The sequence below is a fragment of the Citrus clementina genome, unplaced genomic scaffold (assembly GCF_000493195.1).
Source record: "Citrus clementina cultivar Clemenules unplaced genomic scaffold, Citrus_clementina_v1.0 scaffold_1, whole genome shotgun sequence".
Taxonomy (NCBI): Eukaryota; Viridiplantae; Streptophyta; class Magnoliopsida; order Sapindales; family Rutaceae; genus Citrus; species Citrus x clementina.
The window spans coordinates 13,911,591-13,933,289 of record NW_006263303.1 but is presented as its reverse complement, the minus strand read 5'-3'; the positions used below and the strand labels follow the sequence as shown (position 1 = coordinate 13,933,289).

General features: G+C 37.3%; 2 protein-coding genes across 2 annotated transcripts; one reads left to right on the top strand and one right to left on the bottom strand.

The window, feature by feature from the left end:
- Nucleotides 1–1,118: 1,118 nt before the first annotated feature.
- On the bottom strand, nt 1,119–3,575 carry LOC18056090 (WUSCHEL-related homeobox 1). The gene is made up of 4 exons (XM_006451566.2): nt 2,966–3,575; nt 2,548–2,883; nt 2,168–2,244; nt 1,119–1,615 (listed from the first exon to the last, which is right to left on the bottom strand). The coding sequence occupies exons 1-4, from the start codon at nt 3,117–3,119 to the stop codon at nt 1,124–1,126; spliced, it is 1,059 nt and encodes a 352-aa protein (XP_006451629.1). The 5' UTR covers nt 3,120–3,575; the 3' UTR covers nt 1,119–1,123.
- A 1,361-nt stretch (nt 3,576–4,936) lies between these two features.
- Nucleotides 4,937–10,214, top strand: LOC112095650. Its single transcript, XM_024177749.1, has 4 exons — nt 4,937–6,133; nt 6,712–7,794; nt 7,848–9,497; nt 9,579–10,214. Exons 1-4 carry the CDS (start codon nt 4,937–4,939, stop codon nt 10,212–10,214), a joined length of 4,566 nt encoding a protein of 1,521 aa, XP_024033517.1.
- Nucleotides 10,215–21,699: the final 11,485 nt, after the last annotated feature.

Below are 21,699 nucleotides of genomic sequence, written 5' to 3'. Positions count from 1 at the left end.
TTTTTTCAAAGCAGCGTGAAACGCGGTTCTCTTTTCTAGTATATATATAAAGCTGGGACTTGAGAAGGTGATGTGGCATCACCATTTCTCATCTTTGTATATTCTCTATTATCTAATAAATAGAGAAATTTTCTTTTAGATTTGGTTTTTCATCTTCTCATAATTAATTTGATTGTTATTACACAATAACAATTATGTAAAAATTTTAATGAGGTATATTCTTTGTAATGAACATCCAAGGGGGAGTGTTATGAATTTATTAAAATAAATGTAGATGTTCATAACATATATTTCTTAGTCTCCTCACTATCTCCCATTAGCAACATTTAGCTTCCCTATAACTCCCACTATCTCACAAAGAATTATGATCCATAATTTTTCATTAATTTCATGGAGTGATTATGTAACTATAAAAGAAGAGCTCATCTTTTTGTTTTGTACATACACAATTAGAATAAATAAAATCACTCTATAATATATTCTCTCATTTTATTCTTTATCTTGCGTTGCTTCTTTATTTGTATTGCTGGCTAATAGCTTTTTTTTTTAAATTTTTTATAAGGTTGTCTCATCTTAAAAAAAAAATCAATTCATATTTTTTATCAGTTTCATCAAATGTAAAGTAAGAAAAAAAATAATACTAAATTTTTTTTTCAAAGTCGCGTGAAGCGCGGTTTTATTTTCTAGTTACTAATAATAAAGGGTCAAGTAAATTGAATATATAGGGTAGGAATGGAGCATACATAACGCCATATTCTAATTGCCAAATGTGTAAACAAATTAGCATAAATAGGCGCTACAACTCTACGGGTCACTTCAACATCAAAGATCTTTCACATCTAAATTCTAATTACGATTCAGATTCTTGTCGAATTTTACATCAAAGAAGCCCAAGTTACTCTCTCTCTTCCTCATAGATATTGCTTAAACAGGTCTCCAATATCGACATTAGCCTATTTAATATTCACTCATATTTAGACACCAAGTCCAATAAATATATGTTGATCCACAACAAATAATAAAACAGTTCCAATTCCAACAAAATAACAAAATCTAAATTGTAAGTACCGATTATATATTTTACATATAACATATTTTATTTAAATTGAAATTGGACCTTGGTTTAATTCTTCAGCGGAAGGAACTCAAAAAACTGGCAAGGATTCGAGTTATTGGCATCAATGGCTGCAACTGAAACGTCTGTCGCCTTACCTAAATTGTCATCAATACCGTCGTCGCTACTGCCTCCGTTTCGAAGAGGAAACAGTTGTAGGGTTTGAGATTCTCCACATCCATGGTCCTCTTCATCATTGACAATATTGTGGTTTAGGCAGTTGTTAAAACCATGGCCATTTTCCTTGTAGGGTGAAATGAAGATACTTAGGTCATGTGCTCCCTTAATGAGCTGTATTTGGTCCATTGCTGTTGGTGTTGGAGCTGTCTGATGAGGACAAGAACAGTACTGCATCATTTGCCACGTGGCATTCCTTTCTACAAAGCACTGTCTTTGTTGTTGTATTTCTCCCACTGCTGCTTCATCAAATTGGACCCATCCACCCTGTCTATTATATTCTGCAGTTGCTACTTTTGTTGACCTTTGCGCTGAAACAGATTCCTGTAATTCAATATGCACTGTATTATACGTGACATGTAAATTTGAAGGGAAATATGGTCAGCGTTGACAGAAAGAAAGTAAAAAAATATTGATTTTATATATGCCACGAGCTTAAGGAAGCCCTAATATGTTAAACGTAATACTAATAGGGTTAGCATTGTCATTTCAGTCAAGGTGCTCATTTCAATAGGAATGTCAATTTGTATGTGAAAGGAGTGCCCAAATCACTGGCCTAAATGCTATGAATGCATAATAAGCACAGAAACCAAAAAGAGACCCAGCTAGTATCATAACAATTAACAGCAGCCCCGACAGAAAGGACGGAATGCAGCTTTTAAACCCTTTTCATTTCCCAACGAACAAACAAAGCTTTTGTTGTTGCTTGCTTCTTCCCTATCCCTTTGTAACTTTTGAAGCTAAAACCCCTTGAAAAAATGAACTTGTAATCATATAGGAATTATTAATGCTTAATTGCTGATTGTTAAGTTATGGATTAAAAGCAAATTAAAAAATTGTATAGAGAGAAAGACAAAGGGTAAGATGAAAATAGACCTCTGCTAGTGTACTGCAGTTTGTAGGTGCTGCCCAGTTCTTGGTCTGTTCAATTTCAAAGCCTGTCTTACTTGCAGCTGTAGACAGCAAGAAAATTACAAGAAAAAGATTACGACTTTACATCTCAATTCTCAAACAACAAATGGAATAATGATATGGTTAAAAAAAATTAAAAAAGTAAAGTAAACAACATATATAGATATCAAATAATGGGAAAATCTGTGGTGCAACTGTACTATTGTGCCACAGTTGCATTCAGTCATTGGATGTCAGTAGAACCCACTTATTTAAGTACATTCAACGGTTGGATAAAATTGTGGCACGGTACCACAATTGTACCGTAGCCAGACCCTCAAATAATATTATTAAGTAATTATTACCTGACTCTTTAAAAATTTCGATATCAAGATTATTATTATTATTGTTATGATGATGATGATCAGCAGGTGATGATTCCATCTGACGGCGACGTTTTTGACGTTCTCTAGCCTTGTGGTTTTGAAACCAGTAGAAAACATTCTTGCCTTCAATCTTGCCAAATCTACGAAGCTGTGCAGTGATGTGTTGAATTTGATCGGCCGATGGTGTTCGAGTGCCTCGTCTATACAGGTCTTCAAGTGTTCTTAACTGCTCAGGCGTCGGATTCCACCTGGAGCTAACAACAACCGGAGGTGTACTACTGAATTCTCTCTTGTTTTGTTCACCAAAATGAGATCCTTCATAAAATATATATACACACACAAAAAATTAGCAATGAAAAAAGAAGAATTAAAAAAAAAGAGGAACAATTATTTGTACCTAAATGGTGATTTAGGCCAAAGAAGTCGGCGCCATGGATTCTTGAAGGGTTGTTATTAATAGCAGTCGTAGTAGGCAGTGGTCTTGGAATAAGAGGCCTAAGTTTGCGGCCATTGAAGGAGTCACCACTATCATTGTAACCCATCATCCACATTTCTTTAACAAAATAGAAAAACTTGAAAATGGGGGGATTAGTTTTAATGGGTTGTTACGTTGTGGGCATGAGAAAATGCAAATGGATAGCAAACAAAGGAATGGTTTGGGTACGGGGAAGGTGGGTTCAAATAACAAAATAAGTCACTAACTTTTCAAACATTGGGATACCATACTAATAGGTACGTAGCTAGCAAGCTAGTAGCTAGGTTTATGTTATGTCTCAAATAGTGAGTGAGATGGGAGCTGATGGATGGATGGATCTCTCTCAAAGCCATGGGGAAAGAGAGAGAGAGAGAGAGAGAGAGAGAACGAATGGGTAAATGTTACTTCAATATGAAACAAAGTGAGAAGACATGAAGTTGACTAATGACTAGGGCTATTTTTTTTTAGGAGAGGAAGCAGCGTGTGTGTTTATGTTAGGGTTTGGGTTGTGGGACAAAAAGCAAATAAATAAAAGTAGAGAGAGAGAGAGAGAGAGAGAGAGAGAGAGAGAGAGAGGAAGCGTGGAATTCTGGGAGGGGGGATATCGGGAGTAGCAAATGAAAAACGACGTGACGATCATGAGGGTTATCATAAGCCTCATCAACCCCTCAATTTATTGTTCTTCTTATGTCTCGTGCTTTTCACACTTATTCTCAATCCGAACTGCCCCTCTCTCTCTCTCTCTCTCTCTCTTCATCCTTCTCTTCTTTAACTTTTGTCTCTACTAATATTTTCTTATCTGTTTTTTTCCCCCTTTGTACGGATTTCTTCTCTATCTTGCAATCCGTTCTTACCCTCCTCAAACCTCCGCCACTCTTTGCAATCCCATCTACTCCTTTAACCTTCACTGCCGGTGCAAAGATTTTGTTTATGTGTACATATTTATATGGATGTTATGTTAACAAGGGTAAACACTCCTTTGTCTTCACGTTTGAAGCCAATTATCTTTTTTTTATTATAAATAATTATCCTAAATGTTCTGGTTGTCTATATGTTTCTATTAAAATATACATTATTGTTGTCTGCTTTTTCTATGTTCATGTTAAATTTATTTGAAATTTTGGAAATATTGAAAAAATTATAACACCATGAAAAAGGAAATATGTAAAAAAGTATATATGGAAGGGTATTAACATCCGTAATTTTGATAAATTTTAATCATTCAGTGATTAATTAGATAATTGGCCCAAACTATAATATATCTTATTGTTAGCGAGAGAATTCTCAAATTAATTTATAATCTTTGGGTTCTCAAAGTTGAAGAACAAAAACTTGGCGGTCTGAACTCTTGAATTCGGATGTAGAATTTTTAAAGTCTAGCAGAAGATTGAAATAATAATGATCATAATAAAATGTCACTATATTATAATCAAACAAATGTCTGTTGTGACTATACGAATTACAAAAACAGAATTATGTAACAATTTTCGGTACTCTCAAAATAACAGTGGTCACATTTGGAATCTTCCTTCACTTTATGCCATATTACTATTTAATTTCAATTTTTTTGCATTCATTGTCTTGTTCATATCTTTGTCCGAATTCTAATGCGGTTTATCATCCACAGACCTTCAACATTTATATAACATATATATCATACAAATCCATTTCTCAATTATTAGCAAATGATTTTATTTTCGAATTTTAGTGTCCTTAAAATTCAAAATTTTTATCTTTTACTTGTGTTAAAAAACTCTTTGTTTAAAAGAAGATAATTCTGGGAAAAACTCATCTCTTGGCAAGTTAGCTTCGTCTTGTCTCACTGACACGTTATAGTGTTCTTAGCTGGTCTGCTTTGCCTTCTTTTCCTTGATCTAGCTCCCTCGATTCCCTATGGCTGGTTCAAGCAATCAAGGAGCGTTTGACTTACAGAATGAATGTGCACGGTTGCAACTAGATGAAGAGGAGGAGGGTGGTCTTGAGGTGGCTATAGAGGTGGATGAAAATCAAGAGAGCATAAATAACGACTTTCGTTATTGCCTAGTGGGGCGTTTTTTAACTGATAAGGTGGTCAACTTTGCTGCTATGAAGAATACTATGGCGGCATTATGGAGACAGGGGAAGGGTGTTTGTATCAAAGCTCTATCTCCTACTCTGTTCTTGTTCCAATTCTTTCATGAAATTGACGTAAGGAGGATTCTCGATTCGGGACCATGGACATTTGATCAACACATTCTCCTTGTCCATCGACTAGGTGCTGAGGAGCAACCACAAAATGTCCCTTTGTTTCATACGAATTTTTGGATCCAAGTGTATAATCTGCCCCTTGGCTTCCAATCCGAAAGGATCTTGCAAAGTTTAGGCAACTATATTGGTTCGTTTCTGGAGTCGGATGAAAATAACCTCAAAGGAGTTTGGCGGAATTATATGCGGCTGAGGGTAACTCTCGATGTAAGGAAGCCTCTCAAGAGACGAATGCGACTGAAACGAACGGGAGGGGAATGGTTTTGGGTGGATTTTAAATACGAACGTCTCAATGTGTTTTGCTTCATATGTGGGCTTCTTGGCCGTACTGAACGCAACTGCCCTTCCTTGTACGACGGGGTGGATGTTAATGCTCCTAGACCCTATGGCATGTGGCTGAAAGCGGCATCTAGACGTGGTGTGCTGAATTCCGGTGACCGTTGGCTGAGGACAGCACCTCCAGAGAAGGAGGAAGGAAATCTTGACAGCTACTCCAACTCAGGGTGTGAAAAGGTAGTGGGTGAGATTAGGGCCACAATATCTGCGAAGACTGGGAACAAATCTCGTGGGAAAGAGCAGGTGGGTGGGAATGTGCCTACTTTTGCAGAACCCCCCACTCTTGTCAGAGGTTGGAGTCAAATGGAAAGTAATGGCCAGAATTTGAGGGATCCTACAAGTGGCATGCCCATAGTCAAGGCCAATGACGTTAATTACGATTCTCAACTCATTATTTCAGATGCTAAGCGCAGAAGATCGAGTAATGGGCCGCTTCCAATAGTGGGTCACGAAGAGTTGGTTACAATTCCCATAATGGAAATCTCGGATGTGTCAAAAAACGGACCAGCGGTGGGACCTGCAAATCAGGCCCACCGAACCAAATGAGTTGCTTCAGTTGGAACTGTCGTGGTTTAGGCCACCCACGAACAGTTCAAGTTCTTGTTAATCTGGCCAAGTAGTATAAGCCTGATTTTATTTTTTTGATGGAAACTTTGTGCCGAAGAGATAAATTAGAGAAGCTTAAAATTCAGCTGGGTTATGTCGGCTTGTTTGTGGTAGATAAGGTTGGTCGGAGTGGTGGGCTTGATTTATTTTGGAAGCCCAACTTCATGGTTCAATTGCTCAAGTTTGGGAAAAATTTCATTGATGTGGCTGTTAGGGATTCATAGGGGAGACAGTGGCGTATCACGGGTTACTATGGCTTTCCAGAATCTATCCGTCGTCGTAATTCTTGGAGGTTGTTGCGGTCTCTGGCTATGACTTCCTCTCTTCCTTGGATTTGTTTGGGCGATTTTAATGACCTTCTCCATTCTAGCGAAAAACGTGGGAAGATTAAGCATCCGCAGTGGAAATTACATGGGTTTCAAGAAGCAATTTCAAATGTGGGTCTCTTCGATTTGGGCATGAGTGGTTACCAATTCACTTAGGAGCGATCTCGGGGCTGCGAAGATTGGGTTGAGGAGCGGTTGGATCGAGGCCTTGCCTCTAGTTCTTGGATTCATCTCTTCCCGACAGCGAAGGTAACCAGTGTGGAAGCTTCCTGCTCGGACCACCTCCCTATTTTCCTTGAGCCTGTTCCGATGGTGAGATCCCCGAGAACTAAGAAGTTTCGTTTTGAGAATAGTTGGCTGCGTGAGCCCGATTGTTGTGATGTTGTGAAGGTTATTTGGGCTTCGACTTTAGGAGTGCCTATTCAAAATAGACTTGCTTCATGTGGCACTGCTCTGCTTCATTGGGGCAATCATCTCACCCAAGATTTCCAAGCTCGCATTTTTTATTGCAAAAGGAAGATGGCTTTGCTTCGGGGCCATCGCGATTCGGCAAGTGTGGATAGTTTCTATGAAGCTAGGAAGTGCTATAACGAGCTTTTGCACAGCCACGAAATCTTTTGGAAACAGAGGGCAAAATCTATATGGCTTAAAGAATGTGACATGAACTCAAGATACTTCCATGCTATGGCCTCAGCTCGAAAGAAGCAATATATGATTGAAAAGCTTCGGAATGCTCAGGGGCAGTGGTGCACTACTCCGGAAGACATCAGCGAAATCATTCACAAGTATTTCACTCATATCTTCTCCTCAGAACGTGGCTCATATGCTGTGGTCCTTCATTATGTTGAGCCACGAATTACGGCCGAGCAGAATCACTCTCTTATGGAGCCTTTTAGTCCAACAGACGTCCGTGAGGCGATCTTCAGCATGCATCCAGACAAATCACCTGGTCCTGATGGTATGAACCCTGCTTTCTATCAAAATTTTTGGTCTATTGTTGGTGATGAAGTCTCTGCTGCATGTCTAAGCTATATTAGTCATTGTGAGTTTCCTGCTAACTTGAATGAGATCACTGTGATCTTGATCCCTAAAACTCCCAACCCTGAAAGCATAACTGACTTTCGGCCAATAGCATTATGTAACGTCCTTTACAAAGTTGTTGCTAAGATGTTGGCTAATCGCCTAAAGTTGATCTTGGGGTCCATCATTTCGGATTCTCAGAGTGCTTTTATTTCGGGCGTACTATTATTGATAATATTATGATTTAAGCCGAGCTTATGCATTTTCTTAAGCGGAAAAGACAAGGTAAAGAAGGGGCAGCTGCTTTTAAGATTGATATGGCCAAAGCCTATGATAGAATCGAGTGGGGATTCCTTTCTGCTATTATGCTCAAGATGGGCTTTACTCTGACTTTTGTTGATCTGATTATGCTCTGTGTTTCCACTGTAACCTACAAGTTCCCTTGTGATGGAGTGGAATTAGGCCCTATTGTCCCTAGCCGTGGTCTTCGGCAAGGTGACCATTTATCTCCATACCTCTTTATTATCTGTGCTGAAGGTTTAAGCTTGCTCATTAACCATTACGAAAGCGCAGGGCTGTTATATGGGGTTCGGATTGCTAGGGGTGCTCCATCCCTCACTCATCTTTTCTTTGCTGACGATTGCTTCCTTTTCTTCAAAGCTATTCCTCAAGAGGCTCAAGTGTTGAAGACTATATTATCTTTATATGGGGCTGCCTCGGGTCAGAGGGTTAACTACAATAAATCTTCCATCTCTTTTAGTGCAAATGTTCACCATGAGGTTGCTCACTCGATTTGTAGCCTCCTTGGGGCTCAGGGCACTGTCAACCATGGCTCTTACTTGGGTATTCCATCTTACATTGGTAGAAGCAAGTCAGCAGCCCTTAGCTATATTCGAGATAGAGTGTGGAAGCGCCTGCAAGGCTGGAATCAAAAGCTGTTATCTAGAGCGGGAAAAGAGATTTTGCTTAAGATAGTAGCTCAAGCAATGCCCAATTACACCATGAATATTTACCTCCTCCCCTTGGAGCTTTGTAGAGAGCTTGAAAGAATGATGAATTCCTTTTGGTGGGGTAAGAAAGGGAATGGCAGTGGGGGTATTACATGGATGAAATGGGATAGGCTTTGTAAGCCGAAGACTCATGGAGGCATCGGGTTTAAAAGATTGCATTTGTTTAATGTTGCAATGCTCGGAAAACAAGGGTGGCGTCTCCTTACCAACCCCAATACCCTTGTGGCTCGTCGATTCAAGGCAAGATATTACCCAAACACTTCTTTTGCTGAAGCCCAGCTGGGGAGCAATCCTAGTTATGTTTGGAGATCAATTTTGGCTGCTCAGCCGGCTATTCGTCAAGGTAGTCGCATTCAAATTGGAGGGGGCCAGCAGACTTCTATTGGTAGTGCCCCTTGGTTGCCTGACAATGACAGCGACTTCACTACTTCTAATCTTCCAGCAAGCATCAGTTCTGCAACGGTTGACAGTCTCATGGTCCCTAACCAACGTCGTTGGGACTTTGATGCTGTCGATGATATCTTTAACACTAGAGATCGAGACCTAATTCGTCGGATCCCTCTTAGCTCAAGGGTTGACAAGGATAATTGGTTCTGGCTGCCTGATTCCAAAGGGCTTTACTCTGTTCGTAGTTGCTACAAAATGCTTGATACATTGCATCCTCCCCCTAGCAGCAGTGCTTGGCGAAAACTCTGGCTTCTTCCTATTCCTGCAAAAGTCAAGAACTTCCTTTGGCGAGCTTTGACAAATGTCCTTCCAACAGCCGACAATCTTTTGCAGCGCCGTGTAGAGGTACAAGCTTCCTGCCCCATCTGTCACACTTCTTCTGAAACTGTTTTCCATGTCTTGGTCACTTACCCTTTTGCTAAAGCATGCTGGATATCCTCTGTTTTGGGCTTCAATGGGAGTTGTGTGAGCTTTGTTCATTGGCTAGAGGACTTATTTTCTTGCCGTAATATTGATGATTGTAGCCTATCTGCCATGGTCTGCTAGGGTTTGTGGTTGAATAGGAATAACAAAGTGTGGAATGATGTTAACGGGAGGGTCCAAAATGTGGTGAATTCTGCTGGGCAGAATCTGTTCCTGTGGCAGCAAGCCCGCAAGAGTGTCTTTGTCCCCTCATCTTTGGACTCAGCTGCTCATGGTTTTGTTCGCTGGCTTAAACCTAGTATAGGGTGGGTCAAATGCAATGTTGATGCAGCCATTGATAACTCAAGAGGCTTGATTAGTTTTGGGGCTGTTATCCATTCAGCTGGAGGTGACTTTATTGCGGCAAAGAGTGACATCCTCCCTGGTAGTTTTGAAGCTCGTGAGGCTGAAGCTTTTGGTGTAAAGGAAGCTCTCAGCTGGCTCAAGGAATTTGCTTTCCATTTTGTTATCTTAGAGATGGACAGCCTTCAAGTCTTTAATGCTTTAAACGATAAGGTTGTTTATCCTAATGGTTTTGGGTCTATTATTGTTGATTGTAGAGCTTTGGCTCAATCTCTAGGAGAAGTGGCTTTCTCTTTTGTTCGTCGATCTGCGAACTCCGCTGCCCATACTGTTGCTTGGGTGGGGCGTTCTATGTCAGGTTTGGGTGAGTGGAGTCTTGTTCCCCCACCCTGGTTAATTGATGCTTTATCTCTTTAATGCAATCCATGCTTTCTTCAAAAAAAAAAAGATTCAAAATTTTTATCATTCATTATTGTTTAATAATCACTATAGTAGTTTTATAATAGTTTTTTATTAGAGGCTAGGCCTATTACTTTATGCCATATTACTATATAATTTCAATTTTTTTGCATTCATTGTCTTGTCCATATCTTTGTCCGAATTCTAATGCGGCTTATCATCCACAGACCTTCAACATTTATATAACATATATATCATACAAATCCATTGCTCAATTATTAGCAAATGATTTTATTTTCGAATTTCAGTGTCCTTAAGATTCAAAATTTTTATCATTCATTATTGTTTAATAATCACTATAGTAGTTTTATAGTAGTTTTTTGTTGGAGGCTGGGCCTAGAATTTCTATGTATCCAATTCAAAAGATTAATCTATTGGGTACACTTATCTTACTTATAAACCCAAATAATATCCTTTTAATAACCAAGGTGGGACATGACTTAACAGTCTTCTCTCATGATGAAATCATCCCCCAACTCTAGTTCTTTTGTCCAAAAAACTTGAGTTATTCCATCACTACATTTTGACTACTAAGGGTTTTTCTCTGATACCACTTGTAGGAGGTTGGGCTTAAGATTTCTAAGTACCCAATCCAATCCAAAAGACTAGACAATTATGTGGAGGGATTTATCCTACTTGTAAACTTAAGGATCTCTCATTTATTAGTTAATGCGAAACACAACTCAACACTTTTATACTAATCCTTTAAACTAGTATATACAAAATAATGAACTAAGCATATTAGTATTATTTAAATAACAGTACCACATAAACCACATGATTTATTCTCATTATTTAGTATTTTTATTTAATCAAAATTTTAATGACACGATCCATTTGTAAAAAGAATTTATGGGTCTAGCATTACTCAGTTTTGATAGAATAACAAACTAAGTTAATTTATTTACTTACTTATTTTTATTTTTATTTTTTTCTAGTACTTCTATAGTAATTATCATGCATATACTCAACTTTAGAGAATATCCAAGTAAATATCTTCAGGATATATTAACGTCCTTAATTTTCTTTTATGAGCTGGGCCGGAGCTAGGACTAAAATTTTAGAGGGGCCAAAATTTTATAAAAGTAAACTTTTGGAGGCTAAAGTTGAGAAAATATATTAAGTTACTGATTTAAATTATTAAAATGTTAAACTTGCAGGAGCGAAATCATTAAAAAAAAAACTCTATTTTAAAAGTTGAAATTATAAATATCTTATATGTATGGCACTTGCGAGTCTCAAGGGAGCTCTGCCTTATTTACGAGATAATAGAATTATAAGGCCGGGATGACACGTAGCTAGAACTTTTAACTCAAGGTATATTTTGTTTTTACATAGAAACACTTACGGCATACTATAATTCTTGCCTAAGTGCATATATCGGCACTTATTTTATGATATTCACAATATTTCTGTATTCTAATTTGTAATAATTTAAAAAGGATGTATTTAATTAAAAAAATCTTATGACATGCTTCTATAATATTTTATGTTTATGACTACGGTCGAAACAAATTTATAATTAATATGTATACATTAATTTCATTTTAACATAAAGAATAATAAAAAAATCTTATTCAGTTAATGACTTTCTTGATGCCGTAATTATATATAGATACGCTATTATGTGAATTGACGTACTAATAGGATGACATTATTGTTGTTGTTGTTGAGTGTTAGAAAATGCATATTTATAAAGGAGAAAACCGTCATTTTACATTTCAAGTCTTACTAACAACCCTTACTTTTATGTATTTAACCTTCTTGTGATTTAATTACGTGTGTTTTATTTTAATTAAGTATTTTATGTATTTTAGGGGCATTATAGTCATTTCATAATAAAGGAGAGATCAGACGGCAAAACAAACATCACTTTTGAACTCAGGACGGTCGAAAATCTTAGGAGGAGCATAAAAGGAAAAATGGCACTGTTCACATGTACGGAACTATTCACGTGTATGGTACTGTTTACGTTACTGTTCATGACACTGTTCACATAGACGGATCGATGACGTGGCATTGACCGATGATGTGGCATTGACTGATGAGGTGTCACGATCCTGTTGGACTAAAATTCTTATGTACTGTTGATGGTGACGTGGCAGCATATCAGTGGACCAAAAATCTCGCGTACGGTACATGCATCACACATGATTATTTTCAACCAAACTGCGGTACTGTTGACTGATGAAGTGGCGCAATCCTGAGCGTCCAAACTGTTTTTAATCCGATGGCCATGATTTACTCTATGTATCTATAAAAAGGGGGTCTCTCCCCCCTAATTTGATATCTCTGAATCTATTTTTGGGATCCATTTTCTGTAATTCCTTCTCCATCTTGTATTTTCTATGTATTTTAATAAATTTTTATTTTGCCCCTAGTTCAATTATGAGTAGCTAATTTTCTTTCAAGCTTGGGTTAAAGGTGAAGTCTCAACATGTGTCATGGGCTTAATTTGGTAAATTTATTTTCTCTTCCCCTCTAATTTTTATGGATGTTTTGACTTCTCATCGACAAATAATAATAATCTTGTCTAGATACCGCCTTGGTTACACCAGCTCTCTAGTATAAGGTTATTATTATTTGGCATGATAAGCCCTTAGCACCATATTGATTAGAGTGTGGTTCATGAGGTGTGGATCCCCCCTCATGATTTAATTGGTATTAATAAGAAATATTTAGCCCATGGTGCATGTTGATACGGATCTAGATACCAAAGTACGTCATTTCAATAGAATTTTCTTCAATTTATTCTCGCCATTTCAATTCTAATTTTAGAATTTATTCTTGCCATTTTAATTTAAGTTTTAGTATATTCCAAATCATTTCCACCACAAATCCAACCACCCATTTACAAAAATAATTCTATACATAATTAAAATCCACCTCCTCGTGGGATCGACACTCGTCACCATTAGTCTATTCTACAATAGATTCATACACTTGCGAGTACATTAAAATTTGCACAACAAGTTTTTGGCGCCGTTGCCGGGGAGGTAAGTAATTTTAATTCATAAAATTAATTTTTATGAATAATTCCATTTAATTATTTTCTTGTATTTTTTTTAAAAAAAAGAAAAAAATGTGAATCTACATTTAAAGGTTAGTATTTCTTTTCTTTTTGTCTTCTTTAAAATTCTGTAATTTAATTTTCAATTTATTTTTCTTTGTAGATTTTTTTTTGTTTATCTTATTAATTTATTTTTAGTTAATTTATTTTCACGTATTTTTTTTAGTGTGTTTTTATAGTAAGGTTGTAATAGCGCAATAAGTTTAGTATCGTAATTTCTCCCTCTTCTTTATTTTTATTTGTTTTGTTCCCATCTTTATTTTTATTTTATTTGTTTTGCATGCATGGTCGTAGGTCATTATTATCTAATCTTGAACCTATAGACCTTGAACTAGAAAAAACATTTTGCACACACAAGCACGTTAAAAATAAATTTGGAATGGATTTACAAGCACCACAGGAGAGGCTATTTAAGGACTATTTTAGTCCCTTAGCTAATTTGAGCACATCATGTATAAGATACCTAAATGTAGCTGCTAGGAGCTTTGAACTAAAATCTAGTGTGCTAAATTGTCTCCCCACATTCTATGGCTTAGAAAATGAGGACCCATATAATCATCTTAATGATTTTCATGCTATTTGTCAAACATTTAAATATGAGAATTTTTCAGACGATGATGTTAAACTTAGATTATTCCTATTTTCTTTAAAGGATAGAGCTCGTTCATGGTTAAATACTTTGCCTGTTAATAGCATTACATCATGGGAACAAATGGTAACAAAATTTTTGAATAAATATTTCCCAGTGCATAAAACCAATTCTATTCGCAGGGAAATCTCGGAGTTTACCCAGAGAGAGGACGAGCAGTTTTTCGAAACATGAGAGCGATTCAATGGGCTACTCTTGAAGTGTCCACATCATGGGTATGAGAAATGGCACCAATGCCAATACTTTTTGGAGGAATTATTGCCGAATGTGCAAGAATGACTAATGGCAACAAGTAGAGGAGAGCTAATGTCAAAAAGTGCATCAGAGATTTGGGAATTCTTCCAGCGACAAGTAGATAATTCCCAACAACGGAGTCGGTCACTCAGGAATACTAGAAGAATTAAGGGAGTAAATGAGGTTCACATTGGTGAATCCACTTCGGGAATCAAAGAAGTCAAGGAGATGGTTGAAGGACTTGCTCGACAAATAGCATCGTTATCGACTGCTAAATCAACTGAACCACATGACCTTGACTCATACTCAGATCAAGCCAATGCCATAGGTGTAATGAGAAAACCATCAAATTACAACCCATACTCCAACACATATAATCCTGGATGGAGAGACCACCTTAATTTTTCATGGTCTCAAGGATTCCAACAGAATGGACCAGCAGCTCCAGCTCCACCAATGCAACAAATTTCTCAAATTTCTCAAGCCTCTCAACCCCCATTTAGACCATACAATCAGAACCAGAAATACACTCAGCCCAAACCATGGGAGGATTCATTTCAGAATTTCAAGAATGTTACTCACTCCACGATTGAGCAACAGAACCACACCATTGATGGACTACGAAATGAGTTGAGAGCAGGCTTCAACTCACAAGCCCAATCAGTTTCAAGCCTCGAGAAGATGGTGGGACAACTTGTTTCTTCAGTTCAGACCTTGGCAATGACCGTTGAGAAAGGCAAGTTTCCAAGTCAACCAGTGCCTAATCCTAAAGGAGTGCATGAAGTAAGTACCAGTTCATCACAACAGCATGGAGAGGTCAAAGTAGTCATGACCTTGCGAAAAGGAAAAGAAGTCGACAGCAAAGTGGAGATGCCGGTGACAAAAGAAAATCAAATTGTACTTGTGAGTGTTGAGGACTCATCACCGGAAGAGAGAGAAGAAACTAACCCACGAGAATACGTTCCCAAAGCTCCATTTCCTCAGAGGTTAGCGAAAGGAAAGAAGGGAAAATCCACAGGTGAGATTCTCGAAATCTTCAAACAGGTAAGTGTTAACATCCCTTTACTTAATGCTATAAAACAAGTTCCATCTTATGCCAAGTTTCTTAAAGACCTTTGTACTAAAAAGAGAAACATTCATGTTCAAAAGAAGGCATTTTTAACAGAAAACCTTAGTTCTATCCTCCAATACAAAATTCCTCTAAAATGCAAAGACCCAAGCTCCCCCACTATTTTATGTAGCATAGGGAACCACACAATTGAGAATACTTTGTTGGATTTAGGAGCTAGTGTAAATTTGTTGTCTTACTCAGTATTTTTGAAACTTGGACTTGGAGAATTACACCCAACTCCAGTGGTGTTACAGTTTGCAGATCGGTCCACGAAAATACCTCGTGGTATTGTGGAGGACGTGCTTATCCAGGTAGACAGGTTTTATTTTCCTGTTGATTTCATTGTAATTGACTCTCAACCAATACAAGATTCAAGGAAGCACGTCCCCATTATCCTAGGCCGACCTTTCTTGGCAACTGCGGATGCTCACATTCAATGCAGGACTGGAAACATGCAGTTGTCCTTTGGCAACATGACTATGGAGCTGAACATCTTCAACATTGCCAAACAACCTCACAATGCAGATGATGGAATTGTTGATGTGGATTTAATAGAAACAATAGTTGATAATACTTTTCTTTCAAACCTTAGTGATGATCCTTTACAAACATGTTTAACTCACTTTGGTTTGGATTTTGATATTGACAGATCGGTCGATGAGGTCAATGCCCTACTTGACTTAGCACTATCCATGGACACTAATAAATGGAAGTCAAGAGTTGAATAAGTAGCACCATCAGAAAAGAAACTCATCCCATCATCAGAATCACCACCAAAATTCGAACTCAAACCATTGCCCAACACATTGGAATATGCATTTTTGGGAGAAGAAAGTACTCTACCGGTAATCATCTCATCATCCCTAAATGACGAACAAAAAGGTAAGTTGTTGGATGTTTTAAAAGAGCACAAAGGAGCATTAGGATGGACCATAGTAGACATTAAAGGTATAAACCCAGTAGACTGCATGCATTACATTCACCTTGATGAAAATGCTAAATCTACTAGGGAAATGCAATGTCGGTTAAATCCTAATATGAAAGAAGTTGTTAGAACGGAAGTCCTTAAGCTATTAGACGCAAGTATCATTTACCCAATTTCTGATAGTTCATGGGTCAATCCTGTACAAGTTGTCCCCAAAAAGTCAGGAGTCACAGTAGTTACGAATGACGATAATGAATTGATACCCACTAGAGTGACTGCAGGATGACGTGTATGCATTGATTATAGAAAGTTGAATTCTGTCACACGTAAAGACCATTTTCCTTTACCATTTATCGATCAAATGCTTGATAGATTGACAGGCCATGAATTTTATTGCTTTCTAGATGGCTACTCAGGATATAATCAGATTCCCATAACACCAAAAGATCAAGAGAAAACTACTTTCACTTGCCCTTTTGGCACTTTTGCATATAGGAGAATGCTATTTGGATTATGTAATGCACCAGCTACATTTCAACAATGCATGTTAAGCATTTTTTCTGATATGGTTGAATGATTCCTTGAAGTCTTTATGGATGACTTTTCTGTCTTTGGTGACTTATTTGATCAATGTTTACATCATCTAACACTAGTTCTGCAGAGATGTATCAAAAAGAACTTGGTCTTAAATTGGGAAAGTGCCATTTTATGGTAAATTAAGGTATTGTTCTCGGTCATATCATTTCGAGCAAAGGTATTGATGTTGACAAAGCCAAGGTGGATCTCATTTCTAATCTTCCTCCACCTAAAACAGTCAGAGAAGTAAGATCTTTCCTTGGGCATGCTGGTTTTTATAGACGTTTCATTAAAGATTTTAGCAAAGTTTCTAGACCTTTATGCAATCTACTTGCTAAGGATGTACCTTTTGTCTTTGATGATTCATGTCTTGTGGCATTTGAAAAATTAAAGCAGTTGTTGACATCATCACCCATTATTCAGCCCCCAAATTGGAGCTTACCATTTGAGCTCATGTGTGATGCATCTGATTATGCAGTAGGAGCAGTATTCGGACAAAGAGTTGATCGAATTCCCCATGTTATTTACTATGCTAGTATGACATTGAATGATGCACAGTTGAACTATTCAACTATTGAAAAAGAAATGCTAGCAGTAGTGTTTGCATTAGAAAAATTTCGATCTTATCTCATTGGTTGTAAAATAATTATATTCACAGATCATGCTACTCTGAAATATCTTCTCACAAAGAAAGATGCAAAAGCTAGATTAATTCATTGGGTGTTACTTTTGTAAGAATTTGACTTAGAATTCAAAGATAAGAAAAGCACAGAAAATGTTGTTGCGGACCACCTCTCTCGTCTCCATTTTGACACAATTACAGAATCATTACCATTGAATGAGTCATTTCCAGATGAACAATTAATGAATGTGAAAGTATTACCATGGTATGCTGACATCGTGAATTATGTTATTACAGGTCAACTTCCAGAGCATTGGACCAAGCAAGACAAGGCTAAATTCTTTACAGAAATAAAGAATTTCTTTTGGGATGACCCGTATTTGTTCAAGTATTATGCGGATTAAATTGTTAGACGATGTGTCCCAGAAAATGAAATTCAGAATATTCTTTCATTCTGCCATGAACAAGCTTGTGGAGGCCATTTCAGTGCTAAGAAAGCAGCAACTAAAGTTTTACAATGTGGTTTCTATTGGCCAACTATATTTCGAGACACCTACACTTTCTGTTCTTCATGTGATAGGTGTCAACGAATAGGGAGCATTACGCGAAGGAACATGATGCCACTAAATCTAATTTTAGTGGTTGAGATTTTTGACGTATGGGGTATCGACTTCATGGGACCATTTTCCCCTTCTTTTGGCCATCAATACATATTGGTTGCTGTTGACTACGTCTCAAAATGGGTAGAAGCAATTCCATGTAGAACCAATGATCACAAGGTGGTGATAGGATTTTTGAAAAGCAACATTGTTTCACGCTTTGGATTCCCTCGAGCAATAATCAGTGATGGTGGTGCCCACTTTTGTAACAAAACATTCAAAACTCTTTTGACAAAGTATTCAATCACTCACAAAGTGGCGACCCCATATCATCCGCAAACTAGTGGCCAAGTTGAGATCTCCAATCGAGAAATAAAGCACATATTAGAAAAGACGGTAAGGCTAGACAGAAAAGATTGGTCATTAAGACTTGATGATGCATTATGGGCATATAGAACGGCTTTCAAGACCCCGATTGGGATGTCACCCTACAGGCTAGTGTATGGAAAAGCTTGCCACCTACCTGTGGAACTCGAGCATCGTGCATATTGGGCCATCAAGAAATTCAATTTTGACATGCAGCAAGCCAGGTCAGAAAGAAGATTACAGCTGGCAGAACTTGAAGAAATTCGTAATGGCGCATACGAAAATGCCAAGATTTACAAGCAACGAATGAAAGTCTTCCATGACAACCAAATTATGAGAAAATCGTTCACTCCAGGTCAGAAAGTACTTTTATTCAATTCTCGCTTGCACCTATTCCCAGGTAAGTTACGCTCTCGTTGGTCTAGCCTATTTATTGTACATACTGTTTTTCCACATGGGGCAATTGAAATTAAGGACCCAAAGAACGGTGTCACGTTTAAAGTTAATGGTCAAAGACTAAAGTCATATCTAGAGTACCAACCACATGGAGAAAACACTAAAATAAATTTGAGTGACCCACCAGATTTGAATTGATTTTTTTTCTTTTCGTTGATTTGATTTTTCTTTCTTTCTTTTTATTATTCTTTTGCTAATTGAAATTATTTTTTCATAAGTGTGTTTGTTTAACTATTAAGTTTTTTCTTATCATTTTTAATCATGAGTACCTTACTTAGACCGTTCCTCCTGAACATTCTTAAACCACTTCAACATGTCAAAACTCATCTCAAAAGGTAGATTCAATTTTGTAAAACACATCGCATTTGGGCTCTACAGCCACCAGCGTTAGTAGCCTATGTTAAGGGTTTAGAAAGCCAACTCAGAGACATTGAGAGAAGTGTTTACGACATCCAGTTGGAGCTTGAGGTAAATTCAATAAGAGGACGATTTTAATTTTCTTTGTGTGTTTTAATTTATTTTTCTGTTTGTGTGCTTTAGTTTGTTACCCCGGTGAAGTGGCGGATAACGGTACTCCGTGACAATCAAGTCGGTTACTTCAGTTTCCCATAATAACTGATAATCTGAGGCGAAGGTATGGACAGAAACGAGATTCTAGCAAAGCTTCACAAGCGATTCCCTTCACTTCCTCAGAATGCCCTCCTTACGATCTATAAAGCTCGGTCCGAACGCATGCGATTACTCATGAGGAATAACATACCTGCTGACATCCGTTGGTTAATTGAGGCTAAAGTACGATCGGCAGGTGAGTTACCTTCAAAATTTATTGCATACATGCCTGGTTGTGGTAAAGGAAATTATGCAAGAAAACGACGAGCTCGAAGAATTTATGTTGCTTGTCATAAGTGTGCCAGAATGAGTTGCGATAAAAACCCATGTTCTTTAGTAATGGTGTCTGATAACGGGGAAGATAAGATTCAATTCATTAGGGGTGGCTTGAATAAGGAGTCATTGGATGATATCCTTCTGTCTCTTGAAACGCATCCCAGTGGATATGTGTAAGGAGTGATTCTCCAGTTATGGCCATTATTCCAGACAGAGCACGCACGATATAGTCTCGGGAATCTGACTATAAACGACCATGCTTGCCAGTTTATAAGAAAACTGGATGGGAAGCCTATCCTCGACCCATAGAGGGCGTTCAAGCCGTTTCTGGACGTAAAACTAGAGGAAGATGTGAGCCACAGTCGCAACTACCTATAAATATCCTTTTACTTTACTATTATTTTATTTCACTGTTGTTTTATTGTTTGTATTCTTGTCTTTAATAATTTTATTACTGTTTACTTTTTCATTTTTACTGTTTCCTTTTTTTACTCTCGAGCCATGTGCTTTACGCGTATTTGACATTGACACGTTACCTCATACACAGCTGTGATCCACTGTCACCAAGATTCTTAAATGTGATTTCTTTTTTGTCAAGCACTCACAAATTATTTTTGAGAAGTATCACAATGGCAGCTACTCCCAATAGACAATTCAAGAACATTTGTGTGCTTTCTGGATTTAACTATGGCAAATATAAAGAGTTCGTTGAGGCAGCCATAGATCTTGGTCGAAGTATAGCAGTGAGAAAATTACACTTGGTGTATGGAGGAGGTAATCGAGGGTTATCAAAAATGGTCTCAGAAGCAGCTTTTGTCAGAGGAAGTCAAGTGTTAGGCATCATCCCAAGAGTCCTAAAACCTTTGGGCAGTTTTTTTGACTCATCGACTGGAGAAGAGTTAGTCGTCTCAGGTATGCAAAAAAGAATAACTGAAATGCTTAATCATGCTGATACTTTTATTTTCCTTCCAGAAGATCTTGCAACACTATAGGCACTTATTACACTAGCATCTTGGGCCCATCTGCACATTCACCAGAAACTCATCGGTTTGTTAAATGTCAATAATTTTTATGATGGCTTTATTGCATTTCTTAACCATGCAATAAAAAACTATTCCATTCCTTCCAATGCGAAAAAACTTTTTATTTGTGCTCACACTGCTAATGAGCTACTTGATCTATTACAAGCTTATAAACCGGAGTCAGACCCCTGGACCTTTGTGTTGGAGCGTCCAAATAATGATGGTAATAATAGCCGTAGTAAGAAGTACAAATTAGATTTAACTCTCCGCTTGTAAATATTTTCTTCTGTGTGTACTACCCATGTGATGTCTTCTAAACTCTACTTCTTTTCTTTCAAACATTGAGGACAATGTTTCATTCTGGTTGGAGGGAGAGAATAGTCGACAATTGTGGAATCTTGGTTAAGTTTTTACTGATTTTTTGTTATAGAAACTAATTGTTTCTAACATTTTGTGTTGAAGATGGCTGAATATGGAGTGTAGTGACTCTAGAAACGCATCTTCATCGTTTCAAAAAAAAAAAACAAAAAAAATTCAGACATTTTCTTTTTCTTTATTAAGTTTTTGTGTTCATTTTTCTTTTTCTTTCTCCTCTATAAATATACATTTTCAAACTTTTGAGCCTTTAAAAAAAAACCATTTTCTTTTTCTATCATTTTAAGTGTAACTTTTCTAATTAGTTTTTCTGCATCATATTCATATTTCTGCATGCATATTTTCCTTTCATGCTTAGAATAGGTTGGGGGGTAGGATGTTGTTTTAAAAAAAAATATGTGATTTGTTTTAACATTAGATGACATGATTAATTTCAAACTTTAGTATTTGTATTATCTTTGGTCTTAAGTGATATTACATTATGTTTGCTATTCTACATGTTGATGTCGGAGACAAATATGAGTTGCTTGAAGGAATGAACATGTCATAATAA